The following is a 25,046-nucleotide window of genomic DNA, read 5'->3' as shown; positions in this document are numbered from 1 at the left end:
TTTTGCACTGTTGTAAAGATAAAACATTAATGAATGCATTTACATACTAAAAAGAGAAGCAGTTGGACTTAGTGTTCTGCAAGCAGGATGTTTTGCACTGATTGACCTAGCTACATGTCAGATTTTTAGTTAGAATTAATTCTTGTTTTGGGTGTAATTTTTGCATCTTACACCAATGCATATAAAGGATTGTATTAATTCTTCCTAATGTGACTGATATCTCACCTCACTTGATGTTAGATGTGTGTTTGATTTGTAGCAAATTTCTACCCTGATTTGTAATCACATTAATAAGCATGGCAAGACAGTGTGATCAATGTCCTGAGAATAAGCTTGGCAAGACACTCATCATTGTCATGAGAATAAACTCTGTGAGACAGTGTCATCAATGTCATGAGAATAAGCTTGGCATGCTTGGTGAGACAGTGTCATCAATGTCATGAGAATAAGCTTGGCATGCTTGGTGAGACAGTGTGATCAATGTCATGAGAATAAGCTTGGCATGCTTGGTGAGACAGTGATCAATGTCATGAGAATAAGCTTGGCATGCTTGGTGAGACAGTGTGATCAATGTCATGAGAATAAGCTTGGCATGCTTGGTGAGACAGTGTGATCAATGTCAAGAGAATAAGCTTGGCATGCTTGGTGAGACAGTGTCATCAATGTCGAGAATAAGCTTGGCATTCTTGGTGAGACAGTGTGATCAATGTCATGAGAATAAGCTTGGCATGCTTGGTGAGACTGATCAATGTCATGAGAATAAGCTTGGCATGCTTGGTGAGACAGTGTGATCAGTGTCAAGAGAATAAGCTTGGCATGCTTGGTGAGACAGTGTGATCAATGTCAAGAGAATAAGCTTGGCATGCTTGGTGAGACAGTGTCATCAATGTCGAGAATAAGCTTGGCATTCTTGGTGAGACAGTGTGATCAATGTCATGAGAATAAGCTTGGCATGCTTGGTGAGACTGATCAATGTCATGAGAATAAGCTTGGCATGCTTGGTGAGACAGTGTGATCAGTGTCAAGAGAATAAGCTTGGCATGCTTGGTGAGACAGTGTGATCAATGTCAAGAGAATAAGCTTGGCATGCTTGGTGAGACAGTGTGATCAATGTCAAGAGAATAAGCTTGGCATGCTTGGTGAGACTGTGATCAGTGTCAAGAGAATAAGCTTGGCATGCTTGGTGAGACAGTGTGATCAATGTCAAGAGAATAAGCTTGGCATGCTTGGTGAGACTGTGATCAGTGTCAAGAGAATAAGCTTGGTGTGCTTGGTGAGACAGTGTGATCAGTGTCCAAATAAGCTTGGCGAGACAGTGGCATCAGTGTCATGAGAATAAACTTGGCAAGACAGTGTCCTCAATGTCATGAGAATAAGCTTGGCAAGACAGTGTCGTCAGTGTCACCTGAATAAGTATGGTGAGAAGAGTGTTATCAACATGTAGGTTTAGCATAGGGGTACATTAGCACTCATGTGAGACACTGGGTTCAGCAGACATCAAGTTTGTTTGATATCATAACATTTTAATATGACAGTTGTCTGCTATTTTTCTAAGTTTAATTTCAGAATTATACTTCTTTGTTTTTATCACATTGTAGAATTTACACAAAATTACAATATAATCCTTGTATCCGCTGTTATTGGATGAGCTGCCGTTTTATTGCCTTGTGTTTGCTTTAGGAGTGCCATGTTTTTGGTAAATGATGACTTTTGCGTTACTAATGTGAGAAAAATAATCAACATTGTTTTTTGGTGTGGAATATGGAAACATCCCCTTCAGGGTCATATTCATGGGCAGGAACAAGACAAAGTGCAGTGATGGAATATGGAAATCTCACCTTCAGGGTCTTATTTCATTGAGAGCCCCACATCGATAGGTATAATGTTTCTATTGATCTGCTGTATGTGTCACCAGGGTGTCTGCAGATTACATGTATGTTTGCTCGGGACAATATAGAGACTCATATGATTTGTAGACCCATAGTTTGAAGGTCAGGATTGTAGTAGGAGGAGATGAAACTCCAAATATTAAAAGACAATGCTGTACACAAAAACATGTTTCGATGGATGGAGAGATATAGTAACATTGTGACAATATGTAAATATATGTCTGAATTGTGTAACCTCTTGAAATGAACAGGCCATCTCCTTCTTTCTGCAGAAGCTGGTACAAGATCTTGATGGTCATCTACAGGGAAGATGGGATCGTGAAAGGACTGTTTCGAGGGATGAGCGTTAATTACATAAGAGCCATGCCAATGGTTGCTGTTTCATTCTCCACTTATGAAATGACCAAACAGTTTCTTGGACTGGACACAGGGGTGGACAGATGATGATGTCAGAAGCTCATGATTTTATTTCTAAACATGTGATTTAATTAGCCTACCTGCGATCTCATCATAAGTGAGAAGAGTGAAAAACTTTACATAAGTTATTAAAGAGCCTGTCACCAAAACTTTTAGGTACCAGAAAATACACTCCAATAACAAATATTTTCTATTAGCAAAAAATATTTATTTATATTTGTCAGGGTTGGATGTACTGCCATCTTTGTTTTAAATCCTACCACTAATGGGTAAAATTATATGTACAACCTTTCAATGAATGAATACTAGTTAATCTTGCTTAGAAGTCAAGTGCAACTGCAAATGGCACAGACCCAGATTTACAAATGCACATTGCACTGGCTGATCTAGGTCAATGCAGATTCTTAGGTGTAATCAGTAGAGCAAACAACAAAACCTGATCTGCCAGCAGATTATGCAGTGGCAGATCAGGGTCTATGTTGTTTGAAGTTGGACTTGATTTAGTATATACGGTGGATTAAAAGGGTATACATATCATTTTGCTCAGTCCTTAATTTAACTCCACCCTCCAAAACAGAAGGATATATCAGGAATTCATTTATTTTCATGGCTTAGCAAAAAAATCATGTTTTCATTGTTCTTAAATTTGTATATATGAGTTAAAGAACTATTTATTGCAAAGACATTTTATATTAAGTGTTTAAATTTATGGTTGGTAGCAACCACACAGTCCAGAAAAACTGGAATCATATAAATATAGGTCGATTCTATATAATATTGCTGTGCTGAGATTCATGTAAAAGAGATGAGTAATGGGAGCTTTTGTTGTATAAAAGATTTTTAATAAAAGTTCAGATAATAGTTGAATTAAATTTTTTTGGTAACTTGAACAGAAATACCTTTACATCAACTAGATGTGTGTCAGTGTGATATGAATGTTCCCTCATATAATGCAATTGAAGAGCTAAATTAAAATTCACCATGGGGCCATAACTTTGTTTGGAAATTAGTGAAAATTTAATTTGACATCTAATTTGGTTTTGATCCATGCAGTCCTTCAGAAGTTATTGACGGGGGAAAAATTGCAAGAGACTGGATGGATGGATATGAAGAACACTATGCAATATTCATTGATAGAATAGGATCATAGAAACTAATGTAACTCTGATTCCTTTGCATGTAATCATTGAAAATCTAACTTTCAGCCTCAGGGAATATAAAATCCTAATCAAAATCCATGTTCATTATCTAATAAATTGTAAAAACAATGACATATTGCATCTTTTCATAATTAAAAATAAGTCATTTGGAATGTGTGCTTATAAGTGAGTATATATGGTAATTGTTTTAGCATTTATCACTTTAAAATTCAGTAATTGCCTTTGAAAATCTAGTACATTTTGATGATCCTTTAGTCATGTCATTCTGTTTCTGTCTCACATTTTCTCTTGAAACTGAGACTTGTGAATAGGGCATTGCGTCAAGATTTTGGCACCCAGTAGTAAGCACCTTTTCTGTGTGTCTGTCTGTCTGTCCATCGACCATTCTAATAACCCAACTTTGTTCAGCAACATTTTGACATTTGATATATAAACTGCTATGTTCATGAACATGTGCCTTTTTAAAGTTTTGTAATTCCAATTTAATTTTTGGCTAGTACTAGTTTCTTCTAAGCAGCATAGCTGAGGAAGACAGCAATACACCCTTATACAGTTTAATGTGGGCACTGTCTCGTAAGATGTAAATGTTGAGGTCTTCTTAACTGCATTTTTTGACAGAGTTATTGGCCTTTCTTCATCAATTTCATTTCATCACTTTTATTACTACTTGTAACCAGCTTATCTCTGATTTGTTCAACATATCCTGATACAGTAATGTTGTGAACACTGTTTCCTAACTCTGTGTAATCCTTTAAAGATCAGATATGGAGGTTTCTGTTTAAACAGTTTTTTGATCTTCTGTACCTGAAAACCCAATATTCATTTTTATTATATTTTCTAATGCATCATCTATGAATTATTGAATTTGAAATTGTTATCCTAACTAAAGTGGCCATGGGTATAACCAGCCTCAGATTTGTATGAGGGAGGGATGTATTACTAGAACAAAGGACACAAGCTTACAGTTCTTACAGTACATAAGCATGGTGAGACATATGTATCTCTTTTCCAGCAGTAACATTAGCTTCAGCATGAAATTTTTTTATCAAGTTTTTGCAAGTCAGTTATAGTGGAGATAAATCATTGCAAGGTTACATTTGAGACACTGGGTTACACAGAATATAGGTTTCTAATAAAATGGAAGTGTGACAACTCTAGAAACAGAAAGGGTATACATGGTAACATTGTTAATTGGAACTCTGAAGAGAGCATTAAAATGGTTTGTATAAACGGAAGCTTGATGACTCTTTAAAAGTGTTATATAGTACTAGGTTTAATAAATTTTGTCATTTCAGATTTTAATAAATGCCATGCAGATAATCAGAAAAATATATGGTAATATTTATGTTTCATCCAGTGTTCATATTGTACTTTATAAAATAATTATGTTTGAAAATTTGAGCAGAGTATTTGCTCAGAGCTGTTAAGTTTTATGAGAATGAGGCATGAGGTGCTACCAAAAAATGGCATCAGCAGATCAGGGCTTTTGCTTTTTTGCCTGAAGCATCATGTAGAACAAGAAACATGGACCATGAACTACAAACACATTATGCTCAAAAGTAATCTGAATGCATTGCTATGCCAATTAACTGGGTGTGCCTGTCACTTAAGTTGTCCCAAGTGTATGAAATGAACAGTTGTGAGGTTTGGTTGTTAATTTTGTAAGATTCAACATACATATTTCTAAAGTTCCCATTTAAACATATCATTGTATTAAATGCAAGTAGGAACAGAATAAGGAATGACAAATCTAGTCAATTTTCATTTTATTCTTTTTAACTAATCACTGTACAATTTATAAAAAAAAAAAACGTTTTTGGATTAAATGTGCCAGTAAGTGAAGGTAAAAATATTCTGTCTTTCATTCCTGTGTATGGGTGAAACAATTTTTGTGGTCAGAACTCTTTAAAGACAGAGTGGCCATTTTCCAGAACCATCAGGAATTGGTTCTGGAAAGTCTTATATGTACTGGACTCTCTTCAGGGGGATTTTGTTGGTAAATTTTGCTTTTGACTTTTATTGTTAAAATTCTATAGCATTTTTTCAGTACATCTTCTGCATAAGTGTACCTAGGTAGCAGCTATATTCTTTATAATTACATAAAATTTTCTTTGCCTTACTCGCCACTTTCATTGTACAAGTAATATGATTTTAGAATGTTACTAGTGACATAACAATGCCATGTTGCAATATTGTCAGAATACAGTGAATTTATCCTGATGGGTATCAATTTTTGTGGTTTAACTTCAAGTACATTCATTGATACATAAATAGTGGTTAATGTATATACTCATGAGTCCAGTCCAGCTGCAGACAATATAGACCCAGAAAATGTGTCAGCAGATAAGGGTCTTCATTGTTTGTTTCTATTGATTACTTTTAACACTCTGTTTAGACACAGATCTGTTGGTGCATTATGCAGTGGCAGATCAGGGTTTGTGCAGTTTGCAGTTAGACTCAAATTACTACTGAATATATACAGTATGCCTATGTTGGGTAGTTAAGAAAGTCTTATTGACTTCAGTGGTCCATACTTATTCTCAGGCTGTTATATTTTTTTTCTTATCAGCCACAAAATCCACAGAAATTGGTATCCAACCAAATCCACAGAAATTGGTACCCAACAAAATCCACAGAAATTGTTACCCAGTTAAATTGGTACTGAACCAAATCCACAGAATGTAGTACCCAATCAAATCCACAGAAATTAGTATCCAATCAAATCCACAGAAATTTTGTACCCCACAAATAACAGCAACTCATAGTATTACTTTATACAGTCATTTATAAGTCGAGTCCAACTGCAAAAAAAAGCATTGACCCTGGTATGCCATTGCGTAATGTGCAGGCAGATCAGGATCTGTGTTGTTTGTTCTACTAATTACTACAAACAAACTTTATAGACCCAGACCTACTGGCACATTATGTGCCAGCAGATCTGGATCTTTGCAGATTGCAGTTGGACTTGTCAGCAAGTATAAGTGCTAATTACCTATTATAATAGATTATACATAAACATTTATGATAATTGGTTCTTGCTATTGTCCAAATGTAAAATTTATATTTGGTTTTTTTTATCCCTCTTTATTGAATTTTTTAAAAAAATTCCACTGGTTGGTGCTTTTTCATTACTTGGTTTGATCTGTGGTTTTAAAGTATTTTTATGTAAAGAAATTGAATTTAAGCTGTGTTTGTTTCTTTCTTAATGTATATGAAAATTAATGTGTGTGTAGATATATAATTTAAAATTTTCCACTCTTTGAGAAATTTCAGTCCTTTTTTAGGGTGCTGTAGTGCTAGTATTGGTTCTTTTACAGTTTAACTCATTCATCATTCTTCTTTATTGCTTGATAGTGTGATTGTAATTTTGTATTTCTAGACTGGTTGTCAGTTTCAGCTAAAAGGCTTTATTGATGAGCAAAATTTCTAAAACTGGAATTCAAAAGATTATTAATATCTGCCACCTAGAGAAGTACTGTTTTGCTGAGTTTCATTACATCTTTCATTCAAGTCTTAATTTTACTCCCAATCCTCAATTTTAAAACTACTTTACAAAGTATGGTGCTTGGTCCTGTCTTAGGAAAAGATATAACAGAGTATGTGAGAATTGTCTTGTGATTGTGTACTTGTCATTGTTATGATATTTTTTTATTATGTTGTTGGCTTTATAAATGTGCCTCTATCGAGGAATCCTCATACACGTCTGTTACACAATCTTGATAATGCCACTGGTCTCATTTTTTTTTATTTGATGGTCATGAGGCTTCGTAATGTTAATGGTGATCATAAGAAGATGCAAATATTCATTGATCTCTTTGATTCTGCAATTTTTTTCAAGTCATTGATTGCCCTTTTTAACAACTGAACGCAGTATATGACGGAATAACTAGTCTCTCATTGTTTTAATAGATTGTCATGAAAGATGGTAAATGTTAGAGTCATCATATTAAGATGCATGTATTGGCAAATCACGGTGCTCCTGCAATTTTGGTTAGAGTTATTGCTTATTATGTCTCATAGCTTGGTGCAGTGCTTCACACAATCTTTGCACAGCCACTCTCCCAGATTTTGATCAATTTGTCAATATCATGGCCATCATCTAAAGATGCACATATCGACAATCAATTTACTCCTTTAATTTGTATAAGAGTAATTGTTATTTTTAACTTGCAAGTGAATGTAGTGTAAGAAAAAATGATGTGAAGACAGCTAGTCTGACAGTTTTCAGTGGATCAGTATGAAACTTGGGAAATGTAATGATCTTCATTTGAAGATGTGCATTTGGACAGCTTAATGCTTCTTAGATCTTTTCTTAGTTATCCCCCTTCTTGACTTGGAGCCAGATGTAGTTTATGACAATGATGTGAACACAACAAGTCTCTCAGTTTTTATTGGATTGCAGTGGAACTTTGTATACGTTATTGTTAACATTTGAAAAGTTGCATATGGATAAATTACTGTCCTCTAGCAACTTGGCCATAGTCATTACTGTCCTCTAGCAACTTGGCCATAGTTACTGTCTTCCAACAACTTGGCCATAGTCATTAGTGTCCTCTAGCAACTTGGCCATAGTCATTACTGTCCTCTAGCAACTTGGCAATAGTCATTACTGTCCTCTAGCAACTTGGCAATAGTCATTACTGTCCTCTAGCAACTTGGCCGTAGTTATTAGTGTCCTCTAGCAACTTGGCATTAGTCATTACTGTCCTCTAGCAACTTGGCCAGTCATTAGTGTCCTATAACTTGGCCATAGTCATTATGATCCTCTAGCAACTTGGCCAGTCATTACTGTCCTATAACTTGGCCATAGTCATTACTGTCCTTTAGCAACTTGGCCATAGTCATTACTGTCCTCTAGCAACTTGGCAATAGTCATTACTGTCCTCTAGCAACTTGGCAATAGTCATTACTGTCCTCTAGCAACTTGGCCGTAGTTATTAGTGTCCTCTAGCAACTTGGCATTAGTCATTACTGTCCTCTAGCAACTTGGCCAGTCATTAGTGTCCTATAACTTGGCCATAGTCATTACTGTCCTCTAGCAACTTGGCCTGTCATTACTGTCCTATAACTTGGCCAGTCATTACAGTCCTTTAGCAACTTGGCCATAGTCATTATTGTCCTCTAGCAACTTGGTCATAGTCATTACTGTCCTCTAGCAACTTGGCCAGTCATTACTGTCCTATAGCAACTTGGCCACAGTTATTGTCCATCAACTTGGCCAAAGTTAATACCATCCTTCAACAATAGTTGTTATTATCCCTTTTTTTTTAATGTAGTGTATGACAGAATTTGTGTAGTGTATGACAGAATCTTGAGGACACAAAAGTCACTTTGAATCTTGGTACCTGTTGTGATCACCTAACAATGAGCACATCAGCACAGTAATGTTGTTGTAGGGTTTAACGTCATTTTTCAGCACACGATAGGCTATACATGGCGGCCAGTATTAATGGTGGAGGAAGAACCTGGGAAAACCCCGGAAAGAACCACCGACCCACGAGAAGCTACTGGCAAGCTTTCTCACATACCCACATTGGGTGAATCCGAGACTCGAACCCACACAGACAGAGGTGAGATGGCAGTGATCCGTAATGGAGAGTGCTTTTGACCACTCGGGGCCCCCAGCACAGTAATGTGCTTGTACAATTTATGTTAACATAATTGCCCTCTTTGTCCTTCAGCTAAATGCATTATAAGACAGACTTGTGAATGCAACTTTTCTTGCCTTTTTATGGATCACTTTGAAACATAGTAAAAACTGTGATCATCTTTGACAAATGTTTGTGCTTCTTTAATATTTGTCAGAGTTATTGCCCTTTTTTACTTGTAGCTGGATGCAGTGTAATACCTAATTTGTAAATGTAACTATTGCAGTGGATTGCTTTGGAACATAATACATATTCATCAGAAGATGTGTAGGTTGAGCAGTCATTGAACTTACACTCTTTTCAGAAGAGTTGTGCACTTTTTTGGACTACATGACAGGAGAGTTATGACCCTATTTTATCAATGATATGGGTGGGATGCAGGAGATTCTTTGGTATATTTTCATGAGCAAATTTTTCACCATTCCTTGAGTTATTATTGTTATGTGTTATAGTTTTGTTGAGGAAGATTAACATAAACTATGTATGCCCACAAATGGATCATTACACCCACCCAAACATGAGTACCAATTATTGCTCTTGAGTGTACAACTTTAAATAACCAACAGGCTCAGGAAATTTTTATAAAAGTATGATGTTAATGGTATGTTTACATATTCCTTGTATGTTATTGGTGTCTTTCTATCATTTAGTCAGAAAAACTGTTATGTTTTAAAAAATTATCCATGTTTGCTTTTATAATTTAAGGAAACAGTTCTTGTTTTGTACAGAAGTTTTACATGCACACTGCAGTAGCAGAAGGGGACAAATTATTTTTTCTGTTTTCTGTCTGTAAGTCTACAGAAAGTATTTTATTGTCATAGTACAGCAACCTTTAAACTTAGAAACATGACATTTTACATTTATTTCTTGGTCATAAATAGATACCCCAATTACTTTTACGCAGTTTTTTTTGCATTCTTATTTAAACTCCAAAGGAAAGAAAAACTAAATGAAAAATGTGACCTTAATCTTTTTTTAAAATCTGTATTTGCATTTATTTGAAATAAATAAATAAAAAGAATGACAATGACTGTAACTGGGCTTATGAATTTCATTTTAAAAACAATTTTTGTTGTTGAAGATTGGTATTTTGAAAATTTCATCATATAAGGCTAATTTTGTGTTTAAACCTAAGCTCATCCTTGATACTCAAGGTTTTTCTTTTACCTAGGGTTAATGTACACTTTCTTTGCATATTTTATCAAGTTTCCTATTCCTGCTTACTTTTATTCTGCAAAGAGAAATTATTTCAAGCCCCGTGTTGTTGTTTTTTTTAAAAATTGAAATGCCTCAGTTGGCTTCGCATATAATTAGATTGATTCTTGCGTATTGGTTAATTATGGTTTTGAGGGCAAGATTTGAAGCAGCGTGTTATTTGGCATGCTCCTTTCACTTCCAATGAGAATTATTTGCACTGCTTTTTTTAACTTTTGGAGTTTGTGATGAAAACAATGTTAGCATATTTACACAAGAGTCACTTAAGATAAAGAAATTTTAGTAGACATGTTTGCATACATGGATAACTGGATTAGATATTCAGTCAACTGCAGAAATTTGTTAACATGTTGTTTTACTCATTCAGATTTTTTAAATATGAAAACAATGTTAGCAAAATCCACTTGACATTTGTTATGTTTGTATGCATATGTTGATGACCAGATTAGATTTTAATTCCTATAAACTAGCAAGTTTCAAAATTGTCTATATTTATGAATGTTTTGAACCATGTCTTTCTGGTCTTCACTTGGGACATATGTGTTTTACAAAGACAGAATTGGGGGGTCTTTACTTGGAATAATAAAACACTTTTAAAGAAAGGCATAAAAGTTTATTTTCTTAAAGGGGAGGTCACCCTATATTATTTGGGGGATTTTATTACCGTATATACTAACAACGCAAGTTAAGTCCAACTGCAAAAAACATAGACCCTGATCTGCCATTGCACAATGTGCCAGTAGTAGGGTCTGTATTGTTTTTTAACGGTTTAGTACTAACAATACTGCATTGACATAGATCATCTGCCAGTGAATGATGTGGAAGCAGATCTGGGTCTTTGCAGTTTGCACTTGGACTCGACTAATAAGTGAGAATTATATGGTATACGTATTGTTATTTTTTAGGTCACTGGTTCGAACCCCAGCCAAGTCATACCAAAGACTTATAAAAATGGTTAAAACAGCTGCCTCGCTAGGCGCTCAGCATTAAGAGGTTAGTTTTATTACTGGTTGGCCTGGTGTCAGGATAATGTGACTGGGTGGGATATCATATTACATGCCTGCAACATGATGCCCCAGTGCTAGACATATAGAATCTATGTTGGGGTTTGGACAATGAATCTGTGTTGGGGTTTGGACCAAGACAAGGAAATCCCAGTCAAGGGGTTACATTATTTGTCTCCCCACGAAGCTTGCTAAGGGGGGAAACATATAATGTAACCCAGTGACTGGGATTTTCTTGTCTTGGTCCTAACTCCAATGTAGATTCATTTTCTCACCCAATAATTTCCTTTAAAGTAAAAAAGAACTCAGTTGTGCAGTATAGTTCACACACCAATGCAGTGCATTAATACAAATATGTTAATGAGGACTGTGGTGTGACCGTGTAATCCAAAGTACAGTTTTTATGTGTGAACCCAAAAAAATAACAACATAAAACATTGCATAGTATTGAGGTATTATCACATTTAATATATGGATTTTATATGAAATTAGCAATAAATAGTTAATATTTATTACATGAAAATGTATCAGTTTCATCAGTTCCAATTTAGAAAATTATATTGTAAATAATGATATTGGGTCCACATCTCTGTTGTAGTGTATAGGCTATTATTATAACAAAAAGTTACACGTAGGATGAGTATCCATGCTTGGGTTCTTCATGGTAATTAGTGATCTATGTCACTGCCTTAAATAACTCTCCTTTTCTTTGGAGGAGGTGAAACGGTTTGTGACATACATGTACTTGTGTTGTTCTTAATATTTATTGTAAAATAACCCCCGTGTATAAAAGACCCTCCAGATACAGACACTAGCGTTTAACTATGTGCTAAACTTTCAAGTTCATGTATTCTTTGAAAAATTATTTTTCTGTCTTGGAAATATGGCAAGTGCTACTGTGAAATTTGCTTATGGATTAATGTGTTGACAGATAAATGAGTCCTTCTGGCTGGTAAGTGCATTATTTGTCATAAAATATCATAGGTATATTTTTATTTTAACTGGGGCACAATGGAGATGCTTAACAAAATTAGAATAAAGCATGTTTTGACATAACACATTTCTGACTGTTACCAAGTTTTCTGTAGTTGTTAAGAGAGTATTTAAAACTAGTTACATAGCTTTAGCTACATTTAATGACGCTGACCTGAAAATGTACTGAGCTAGGCCTGCAAAAAGGATAAAATTGACCATGCTGTGTGGAACAAACTAGCATAATACCAAAAAGCTCAAAATCATATGTGCATGTGTCTTTGTCTCTCAAGAAATGTTTTTGTATGGTGTGTTCTCAAAGATGGATTTACCTTAAGTTACTATGTTTTTGTTATATATTTGTTGTTGTTTGATTTTAGAACAACTACGTCAGGCACAGCAGAAGACAACACATTTTTTTTTTAAAAAGTAGTTCTGAGCACATGGAAACCTTGACTGAGACGACTGGTCTGAGATGACTAGACTTGAGATAAGAAAAGTAAGGTTAGCAAAACAGCTAAATTATTATGTAGCATGGGTTAGAAATCGCTATAAACTGCCATACTGCAGACATTGTAGCGATATGACTGAAAAGTTGTTAAAACTAGGTTGAAAATCCAAATCACACACACCCATCCTTTTTGTTAGAGTTATTGCCCTTCATGTTATAATTATTTTTGTGTTATAACTTAATGCAGTTTTTGACACAATCTTGTTAGCATAACTTTACTTGTAGTTATTGATGGATTGCCATGAAACTTGGTAAAAGTCATGGTCATAACCTGCAGATGTAAGGAAAGGTGTTTGTGTGGTTTTTTGGGGTATTTTTTATGTAGACTGAACAGTTTTAGTCATATTTCTATGATGTCTGCAGTGTGACAGTTGATGGTGATGTCTGGCACTGGGGTATCATGTCATAGACATTTAACATGATGTTCCACATATAGCATGATGTTCTATCAAATCACATTATCCTGACACCAGGCCGACCAGTCCTAACATTAACCTCTTCATGCTGGGCATCAACCAAGAACAGCTGCTAGTACCATTTTTATACGTCTTTGTTATGACTCAGCAGGGATTCAAACCCACTACCTCCCATATCCAATGCACTTTAACCAGTTAGGCCACAGGAGCACTAAATTGAGCCATGATGGCTCAGTGGTTCACTTGCAAAAAAAACTTGTGACTGAAAAAGTGCGAGTTTGAATCTTACCACTGGATAAACCCAGGTTGGCTGGTGTGTCCTTTGGCATTGCACTTTACACCAATTGCCCTGTAACTGATCTGTGAGGTCATAGGGGACTGTGAATGTGTCATCGAGGACACTGGGTTGGCTGGTGTGTCCTTTGGCATTGCACTTTACACCAATTGCCCTGGAACAACGTAACACTACAAAAGTCAGCAATTACAGTTCTGTTTTTAGCTTAATCTGACAATCTCATAAACTTCGCATAATTATCTGCAATGATTCAGCAAAGATATAGAATGTATGGAGGAAAAGGATTTAAAAGAACACATGGTGATTTAATATATATTAAATAACTTTTGGAATCAACTTTAGAAATGGAAAAAATTTGACACAAATCTACAGTCATTCATACCTTTGAAGGGATTGAACAAAACAATGCAGATTGCTAAAAAAAATAAAGCTTCCTGTTTTAGAAGGTTGCCCTTTTGGAATGTTGATAATACCTGAAGAAAGTTTATCAAGCATAAAGTATTCTCATAATGTGTTTACTTGTAATTTGAATACAAAGAACGATATTTGAGATATTTTTATTTTGATATTGCTTTACAAATATAACTGCAACAAAATGATGACAAATATTAAAGATAATACCATGAATGGAAGGAATGGCTAACAGCAGTCTACCTACTTATTACACAATCAAACATGATAATAATTACACATAGAAGGGACTTTGTTAATCAAGTGGATGGCCAGTGGCAGGCAGACATTGTTGACACACAGACATTAAAAAAAAGTCTTTAGCTGAAAAGGTGAAAACGAAAAAGAAAGGTGACAAGCACAATTTTGAAAATGAGAAACCTTAAAAAGGTGCATTTTAATGAAAGAAAATAGTTTAACAATTAGACAGTTTAGGAAATGCATTCATAATTTTTCAGTTTGCTCAAAGATTCATATAATACACAGGTTTAACAGAACCCAAAAGTCTAGAAGTTGGAAGTATTTTACTCAAAATGAAACGACATGATGTGTTGATGTTTTACCAAGGATAGGTGAAGAGACATGACTCCCTAAAGTATGTATATAAGAAAAAGATCGAAAGTAGGATTAAATATATTAATTTACTTGATGATTGGTAACATGTGAATAAACTAAATTTAAATAGGCGAAGCCATCGGATTTTTAATACAAAAAATACATATTTCAAAAGAACTGTCTTGTTTTATGGAGGAAATCTTTAAAATCAAGAGAGTAAGTTTTGTTCATCCAGTCTCATACAGTCTGTCAGATTGAAGGGAGACGATATAGATGGCATGTTTTACACGTGTTGTCTTTGTGACTTGCAAATTTCATGTGTAATAAAAATTTATGTAAAACAGCTGATATATTCAAATTTAAACAAATCTTGAAGACCAGAAGAATGAATAGTAGAAGTATGTACCGTATATACTTGCATATAAGCTGACCCCCCCCCCCAACTGAACAGGTATAAACACTGAAAAGTGCATCACCGCATATAAGCCGACCCTCAACTCTGAGACATCACAAGATGCATGCAAGCTAAGTTCTAAATGCATTTATTTAGGCAAACTTATATTAACAAAACTTAGATTTATACTAATATCAAGGTTGGCATGCATGATTATTAAAAAGAAATGGTATAAACTTGTTTGAAAAGTAATTTTTAATTTTCTGTTTTCTTAATGTTATTGCCAAATTTAGATATGTCCATAATTTGATCAAACAATGACAAGAATTTAGCAATTGCAAGTTGCTGTAACACTACCTCTCCCTTGTGACTCAATTAATGTTTGTGTATGCATTATTGCATTGTACATTTTATATCAGTGCACCAGTAATTACATTTTTACTTTGCCAACAAATTGTAAATACATAAATCATTAAAATGTAATCCCAGTATGACAGTACATTAAATAACAATACAGTTCAATTCAGTGCTCGCAGTTAGGCTTTTGAACATATTTATATAATGGCACCACCCGCATGTACATTCTAGGTTTGAACATGCACTGAAAGAAGTACACGCCACTTAATGAAGTACATCCCTTGGAGTCGAATCATGGGCACCACTGCGCTAAACTTCAATGCTATCTCCAAAATACAATAATGATGTTTCAGAAATAATGCTTAGAAAATTATGCTAATACCATAAAAAGACGAGTTGTAGTTTGCTTTGATGTAAGTGACCTTACACCATACCTAGAATCGGGTCACAATTAGTACTTCCAGTTTAGTACCTACAAATGTAGTTCTAGTCTATTTTTAGAACATTTTTTCCTCATTTTGGTGGTGATAGAAGAGTTTTATTTATGCATGTTTGGTAGGGATTTAAAAGTAATTGTTTATTCTTGAGAATATCAGCTGAGGGTGTGGTTGTCTGTGTGTATTTCGGCGACAGTGCATAGTGAGTAATAAGGCCTTGGTGATGATCCAGAAGTTAAATCTGTGTTTTGTTTACATGCTGCTCTGTTGACAGTCCAGCATCTCAAAAAAGAGCAGGTCAACCTTTGACAAGAACTTCACCGTGAAGTCATCTTTGAAGGTATTTTAGATTAACATATGATTTTGTATTGATTGTCGCACAGTGGAGAGGTCAGTACTGAAAACAAATGTTGAGAACATATAGTAAAATTAATTGTGTTCTATTGCCTGTCAGTGCAGTATTTGAGTAAAGTTTAAATTGGTTTGAAATCTGTATTATTAATGATAGACACATGAAATTTGAGTATGTTTTGTATATTGACTTTGAAAATATAACAATTAAATTAAAAATAAAAAATTAATTTTTATTTTAACATTTTTAATGCAATTTTAAAAAAATTAAAAAATTTGTCCCCAAAATGCACATATATTTTTTGGGAATGATATTAAATGATATCAGCTTGTATATATTCCTACGCCATATACAATCTAGAATGTTGGATATTTGTCAAATTTTGTCAGAGAAAATATCTTTGTAAGTCAATATGAGACCTTCATTTAAAATATACGAAGACAAATTATAATTTGTATTGGCCATTCAGACTATTTATTAGGGGCCCAAGCAGTTAATTTATGTGTTTATAATGGGGTCACTTCCTGAGTAACACATCTGCTTGTATAGCCTTCAGTAATTGTTTATAAACAGTTATAAGGTATTTAGTGAGAGAGATAATAACTTTATACTAGAACCTACTCCAGTTCTCTACTAAATAATTTTAAACTGTCCGAGAATGAAATACAGGTCAGAGGGATAAAATACACTTTTCCCAGGTATATTTACCCTTGGATGTAAGAAAACAGCAAAATGATGTAAGTTGAGCACAAAATGCTTTCCATTTTATTGTTCAGTGTGGTTAAGATACTGATTGGTGTAGTGCGACATTGTGACCTATATGTTATGGGAATTCTAATGATTGATGTTATGGGAATTCTAATGATCCATCTTGCTTTATGCATTATTAATTACTAATAATATTTGTTAACTAACACTCTAAAGATTTCATAAGAAATATTCAAACAGATTATTTGAATTTAACTTTGTACAACTGATCTTAACATGGTTACATATCCCACATGAACAAATATCCATATATTTTAGAATGTTTGGGATCAAAAGTTCACATTCAGTACATTATATAGGCTGACATTGTACCTATAGTGAATCTGTAAGGCACATTTTTGGCTGTGTGCACTGAAAATATCCCAAAATGTTATTTTCATCATAAATATGCCTGAGTATGGTAACATATTTCAGTTTAGTACTTTGACAGTGCGGTATTGTAGCATCAGCTGATATCTGATTCCATTGAATCAATGAGCTTAATAATTGGTAACCAACACACTTAAAAATACACTATAAATGTTCAAAAAGATTATTTGAATTATGTTTGCACATTTGATCCTAACAAGTACATTGTATATGTCCCACATATGCAAATGTTTTTTTTTTTTTTTTTTAATGTGAAAATCCTTTTATTTTCTTTCTTTTCTTTCTGAATATATACTTCCATATAAGTCTATTATAACTGCAAAACAATGTAGACCCAGATCTGCCATCACATAATAAATCAGCAGATCTTGGTAAATGCAGTTTGTTAGGAGTAACCTTAAGAACAATCTTCTGACACCTCATGCAAAAGAAGAGCAGGGTCATACAGTAGGACCAATTTTCATGGATTGGTACAGGATCATTCTTTGTCTTTATTGGCACACTATTTCTTCTAAGAGAACCCAAGGAACCCTCCATGTAGATATTCTGAAAGGCAGTTTTCTGACTGGACATTGAAGGGGGGGATTTACTTTTGATCTGAGATGTTGTTTTTTTTCTTCACTTTAAGATAAATATTTTTTTAAGCTATTTGAGAAGTGTAGTTTATTGCCCTGACAGGATCAGTCACTTAACAACCAATAGATAATTTTTTAAAAATAAATCACCCACAGTTTGCATGAACTTCCATATTTCTATGAGTATTAGCTAATCATAGAATCATCACTGTGTTTAAGACCATGTATTATTTAGGCTTCAAGTAACTGGATTTTTTTTGTTCTATAAAAATATTAAGACTTGCGCACTAGTAGCTGGATACATCCTTCAACCAAACATTGGTAGCAGCATCTCTTACTTGCCCAGGTTATCATCTGGACTGAACCCGAGTGATATGCTAGAATTATTCTTGACTCAAAATTAAATTGTCAAAAAAACCTGAAAGAACATGTAATTAATCTTGTTGTACATGAATAGAGTGAACAACAGTGGTTCCAGAAATTATTAGAAATATAGTGAGCCTGGAAAAAGGGGACCTATTTTTTGTCAGTTTACACTTTTTTTTTTTTTTTTTTTTATTAACCCCGTAATAGGTTGACCACCACATATGCAAATGTCCATCCTTATCCTTGTTTACAAGTTCTGGGGATCAGAATTTCACATTTAGTTGATGATATAGGATTCACTGGTACCTATAGTTGATCTGTGTGGCCACATTTGGCTGTATTCACTTGCAATATCCAAAATTGTTATTTCCCTCATGAATAAGATTGCTTATAGTAATACATTCTAATTTAGTACATTGTCACTTGACTTTCCTGTATACTGGTATGTACTAATGTTTGCACCAATGATCAAACCTCACCGCCCCAACATTGCCTTAAACTTTATGATACATAGTCTACCTGATTAGTTATTTAACCTGTAAATGGCTAAATATGCTTCTTGAAACCTCATATATTTTTAGGATGAATTTGTCACTTTAATACATGTCCATTGCTTCACATTTCTGAGTGTCTGTCAAATTTAATATTTTTTCCCATGCTTGCAACCTTAATGTTATTTTGAAATCACCATATCTAACACATTTTAACTTCATTTACCTAGATATTACTGTTTTCTAGAATTAAGTGAAACATATTATATCTTTTCAGGTCTAGCCTGGTATCTGGAACAATGTGTTAGAGTTGGATCAGCTTGGAAGCTCTCCAGTAGTCTGGTAGTGATAGCAAGGTTTCATAATGGCATGTGCTGTGTACTGCCATAAGTGACCAAGATTAGTTCATATCACCACACTGATATATAGCACCTCAAAGACATGGCTTAGGTCTTCATGAGAGAGATTAGCACCATTTTTCAGTAAGGCAGACCCTCACTAGAAACTTTTTTCCTATCCCATTGTCACCTTTTTTAGTTATCGACATTGAAATGGAATGCATTTTTGCTATAAAACATGGTAGTGGTCCCATCAGAAATTTAAATCTTAGTGTGCTATTAGTTATGCAAACAACTGCCTAAGTACCTGACACATAAATGTGGAACATAGCACCTGTCATTGTTTCTTTAGTGTGCACACCTATATGCATCAGGACAGGCATATTGTGGTTTGCTGCCAAAATCACTATGAGCTATGTTGCTTCACTACCCCTGGGAAAAATGTTATCAGCTGTACAGACCCAGACTACCATTTGTTTTAAATACCATTCATTTGTCAACTTTGCTGTCTAAAATTTGTCTAACTGTTTTAAAACTTAAATGTTTATTTAAATTGCCATAAAATTAAATTTATCAGTATTTTTAAATTTCAAACATATTTTCAGACAGGCCTTATCTTTTATTACAATTAGGCTTTTACTGCATTGAAAAATTCCTTTAAATAAGGAAGATATAGCAAATTTAGTTTTGGTTTCTCAAGAGCACTAGGACCAAAACTTGCACCTTTGGAACACCAGCACCACATACTTTCTGACAGGTGTCACGTTTTGTTTGCAGGGAAAATCAAGAAGACTTTATGTATGAAGTTGAAATAGGTGTAGCATGGATATATAAAATTTAGACTAAAATTGGCATCAAAAATGGGGCCTGTCAGGAATCGGGTCACAATTAGTACTTCCAGTACAGTACCCATGAATGTAGTTCTAGTCTATATTTAGAACATTTTTTCCTCTCTCATTTTGATGGTGATAGAAGAGTTTTATTTATGCATGTTTGGTAGGGATTTAAAGGTAATTGTTTTTTCTTGAGAATATGAGCTCAGGGTGTGGTTGTCTGTGTGTATTTCGACAAAAGTGCACAGTGAGTAATAAGGCCTTGGTGATGATCCGGAAGTGAAATCTGTGTTCTGTTTACATGCTGCTCTGTTGACAGTCCAGCATCTCAAAAAAAGAGCAGGTGAACCTTTGACAAGTAAAATTAATTGCGTTCTATGGCCACCTGTCAACTTTCACGCCGGGAGGTTAATAAAAAACAATTTTGGGAGTCGTTCCACGTCTACCTCCTGATTTCATATCTTCGATTTTTGCAGAGAACTTCCGATTATTACATTATGTCTTCCGTTTTCATTTCTCCTAAAAAAAAATGTTCTACATTTTCTGTTGTATCACCTGTGAATTATTGTTGTGATGAAATAATACTGGAAAGAATTCGCTCCTTCACTAAACCGAATGTTAAGTTTAAACATTATTCATGTCAATTATTGATTTGTTTTTACCTCTGGAACAATAAAATAAATAAATAAACCAGAACAAAAAATAAACCACAACAATAAAATCATCAACAATTAATTTAAATCCCAGGAATGATCACTATGAATTACGAATGTTGTAACCCCATATGCTATATAGCGCCATTCCCACCGAAGAAACTTACACTAGTGAACTGGCATTTTTATACCGTATTTACCAAAATTAATTACGATCGTTAATTTAATAGAATGAATGAAAATAAATGCCACACAACCAATTTGTCCTCAAAAAACTAATTTAGAATAAATATATTTTATATTAAACAAAACTAAACGCCTTACGAGTTGACAATAAGGGAATATGGTCGGATATACAACAACGGGAATATAGCTGCCACATGTACGGTACCGTGAGACAGCCTTCCGTTCAACAAAACTTGAACTACTTTATTTGCCAGTCAATTGCTGGTGCTAGCATAACGCACTGTAGTGTAGAACCTGGTTTCTTTGAATTATGACAGAGGGCCAGTCGTTTTCACAAATAGTTGCATTGATGAGGATTAATTTTAATTAGTAGCGCTAGCTTTCTTGCTTGTTGATTTAAGACCAACCTTTAGCTATTGTGCAGTTTGGCCACAGCTAACCAGAATATTAAAATATGGCACGTCCTGGGGGCAAACGGCATGTCACAGGGAGAAACGGCGAGTCCTTTTGCGAATGTCACGCATATTGGACCAGGAAAATCGATCAATATTTAGTGAAAACAAGGCTTAAAAATGCCACATAAAGCCTCCCGATTTTTGGTCCCAATTTCTATATTTTTTTATTCAGTCTCCCTGCTTGGCTTTGACAAGTTGACGGGTATGCCTTGCACCCCGTTTTACAAAACTACGGTAATCGTGATAATATTATGGAATAATATGCAATTACACATCAATGTACTGGTTAAGTTACTGGTCAAAATTTCCTCATTACAAGCCAGTTTCAGGGTTTTAATGATTCACTGTCCTTTATTGCTGTCGGAAAACGAAAGGCAAATTCATCGACTATCAACAAAGGAGATGCTGAAATATCAAGCTTTCCATTGTGTGGAAAGTTATGATGTTGTTCAGCCAAAACACAAAACTAAAATTGATTGATGTTGATATTAGTTAATCTATAATGAGACTTTTAGCCTTTATTATTACTACTCTTCGTGAACATGTAAGTTATGCTGGTTATGTGCCCATTGTCGGATTACCAAATAGGCAGAGTAGGTACCGGCCTAGGAGCCCCACAACAACGGATATTAATAAAACGTATTAGGAGATAATTTGCAAGGGGGCCTAAGGGCCTTCACAGGGTCTAATCCGGTACTTTATGTGCCTTGTATAATTAAATGTGTGTACATTTTATAAATATTACCTCAAGTTGTAGGACCACTATATCATTGAAAATGAGTAAGTCATGAGCACGTGTTGCACATAAATGAAACAGCTATCGAGGACTATCTGAAATGTTATCTGGAAGAATGCAAATTGGTCGAAGCAATGAATAAAGCAAAATCTGCATCTAATATGTTTGGGAATAAATAAGGATTAAGTGATGCTATGCACGCTTTGCACATTGTAAGTACTGTACATTACAGTTTAGCTTGGTCTCCCGGGTAAACTCGGCCCGCGAATTATGAAGTCTGTATTTACCTTTATTTAATTTCATGTTGGAGAAATAAGAAAATATGCACATGCAAAACAAAAACAAAAATTACAAAAAAATGTCGCAGAATAGAAACCGAGTGGGTCTTTGGACTAAATGAATAAGACAAACACAATGTGAGAAAGATGGAAATTTATGAAATGAATTAATAAAGAAAAATACAATGATTCTCTCACGCTCTCGACATACAATTGACTCAAATCACTACACAACATTCACACATTGAAAATAAACCAAAATATGAAATCAGTATGAAGTACAGATCCAAGAAACCTCATGGACTGCAAATACACATCAAACAGTATTAAACCAACAAGAGAGATTCACATAATCTCAAATATGAACTCCGATTAAGATTCAAAATAATCTTATGAACACAACTAAGATTCAAAATAATCTTATGAATACGACTAAGATTCAAAATAATCTTATGAACATAAAAATGCAATTGGAACAAAAATTGAACCAAACGTATGCTTCTAGACCCCTTGTACAGTTGCATGATTCCTTGGGTTAGCCCACACTCTTATCAGCCGCTCGCACCCATTATGGATCCACCACATGTACAGTCATATGTATACACACGTACAGACAGCATACAGCACCCTTTTGAATTTGCTACGTCTACGTCCATGGCACAAACATACGTACATACATACATACATGCGTATCGACAGCACACAGCCTTAAATACTCTGGAAACTCCAGACATCTCTAAACAACTTCAGACAGCTCTAGATATCTCTAGTAAACTCTAGTCGGCTCTAGTCTTAGTCACAGTCACAATCACAGCGACAGTCACAATCACAGCGACAGTTACAATCAGCCCTATGGCTGGAGAACAATGGAGAGCATACACTCCTTGACATGGTCCAAAATGACCAGTCTCGGTTCAGAAATCGATCTTACTTAAATCCATAGGAGAGTGAGCAAAAGTCAGGGTAAAATACCACGAGTAATTTCTGGCAAGGTACATGTTAATACAGTCGCTTACCTGGAAAAACATGTATTCACCCTAGATAACGTTGTACGCATGTACAATGAGAAATAGTCAAATAGTTCTAAGGCAAAACCAAGTTATTTTTTTGGTGCCTAATTCTGTGACAAAAACATTCATAGTGCTTTATAAGTTTAATAAGGGTCGGGGTCAGCAAAAATGATTTTTGTTTTACATGCATATGTTTTAGGACACAGAAAAAATTATTTTTTGTGTCCCAATATTTTACAGCAAACACAGTAGTCAACAAAAAGACTTAAAAACTAAAGTTTAGACATTGGCCCACGGATAAGCCGACCCACCTCTTCCAGACCTTTATTTTTTTCCCTAAATTATTCAGCTTATACGCGAGTATATACTGTACTTGTTAAATTAAAACTATATGGTAAATCATTAAACCTATGTGTACCACATGCTAATTGTATGCCTTTAAAAAAATGATTTGTCAAAGTTGCATCTCTCTTCCTGAGATAATGTACCCAAAGTGCACCTGCACCAGGGATGAAGGAAGTAAAATGCATAAATAGCAACATCCTTCTTGCATCTTTGAAAGATAATGACTTCCCAGAATATGAATGGTGTTTGATAAAGTGGTACATTACATCATGAAGTTGTTCAAAAAATGTCTGATATGTGAAAAGGAATATCACCCAAACTGTAATATATATATATAACAAAATGATACACATAAAAAATCTGATAGGATGACTTCAATGTAGATACATTAATATCTTAGCAGGGTAATAAATGACATCGTAAAAGCAATAAAATTAAAAGAAACATTTTTTTTAAATATTTGTATTTATTCCTGCTGCATATTAAAAATGTTGAAGAATAAATATGTTGCAAAATGAGTCTTAGATTTTAAACAAAACAAAAGGTTATGACTCAGTCGCTCTCAAGTGTCATAGATCATCATCCAGTGTCTCACCAATTGTACGCTGATGACACCCAAATATACAAATCTAGTCACCCAACTGAAGTTGATGCTACCATCCAAGGTGTAGAGTGTTTTTCTAATTTCATGTTGTTTGTTTTTGTAGTAATATTATTATGTTTCTTATCTTATATGTGTTTTCTAATGTAAAGCGCTTAGAGCTTCTAAAGATTAGGGGCTATACAAAGTCCTCATTATTATTATTATTATTATGAAATTAACATAAATGTTTAGACAATCTTGGGGAAATTGAACTAATCTCAAATCTCATACAAAAAAATATTGAAGTTATACAATCAACTATGCAATTTTACTATACACATTTTTACCATGCTCATTGTTAATACGTACATAAAACAGTAAATAAAACACAACTATCAAAAAATAAACAAAATCAGTTGTTGTAGGACATAATTGACGATGTGATTGGTGCTTGAACGGAAATAAGACACATGAGAAAATTTTCACAAACGTGTGAAGCAATTAAACGACCATTATAGATATATACAGTGATAAAACCTGCCAGCGATTGTAAAGCAGCGTACGCTGACTGATGCCGCAAAGCTGTTCGCAAACAGCAGTAACTTATCTGCGACGTCATAGGGCACTGCGAATGTGTCAAAGATATGCTTCTGTCACAGCAATCATCACGGAAAGATCTCAGAGCTAATTACTCAAAGCAGGCCTCAAACAAACATTTCCATCAGTGTTTTAACTAAGAAAAGAGATCGCAATCGCGAGGGTAAAATCCGAGGAACAAGTGGCAACGATGCTGGGAGCAGGGGAAGACCCTGTCCGGATGTCACGATGGCCAAATGCGCCGAAGATGCCAAGAAATCCGCGAGAGAAACCGCGGAGACTATTGGACGTTTTCCAGACGCGTTTACATGTAATCAAGAAAGCATCGAGGACACCGGAACGGACGTTCGTTTAGTCGCATAAGGCCCCCAATATACTCGAAGAAGATTTA

The 25,046-nt window shown here is 34.7% G+C and overlaps 1 protein-coding gene and 1 long non-coding RNA gene across 3 annotated transcripts in view; one reads left to right on the top strand and one right to left on the bottom strand.

The window, feature by feature from the left end:
• Positions 1 to 23,994, top strand: part of LOC149803191 (mitochondrial coenzyme A transporter SLC25A16-like) — a 59,210-nt gene extending 35,216 nt beyond the window's left edge. The window contains exons 8-9 of one of the 2 annotated variants that reach the window (XR_016420151.1): positions 2,162 to 2,462; positions 18,919 to 23,994. Coding sequence is in view for 1 of the 2 variants with exons in the window: in XM_089952811.1 (XP_089808937.1) it covers positions 2,162 to 2,333 (172 nt within the window). In the remaining variant the exon portion in view is untranslated. Of the gene's footprint in view, positions 1 to 2,161; positions 10,941 to 18,918 lie in introns of those variants that run through there. The other variant, XM_089952811.1, reaches the window with a different exon arrangement.
• Positions 1 to 25,046, bottom strand: part of LOC149803185 (uncharacterized) — a 495,629-nt gene that overhangs the window by 211,793 nt on the left and 258,790 nt on the right. The gene's annotated exons all lie outside the window — the stretch shown is intronic.

This window comes from Sinohyriopsis cumingii, chromosome 3 (assembly GCF_028554795.1).
Source record: "Sinohyriopsis cumingii isolate HCF-2022 chromosome 3, ASM2855479v2, whole genome shotgun sequence".
Taxonomy (NCBI): domain Eukaryota; kingdom Metazoa; phylum Mollusca; class Bivalvia; order Unionida; family Unionidae; genus Sinohyriopsis; species Sinohyriopsis cumingii.
The sequence above is the reverse complement of the archived record's forward strand: the minus strand, read 5'-3'. Positions and strand labels throughout refer to the sequence as shown.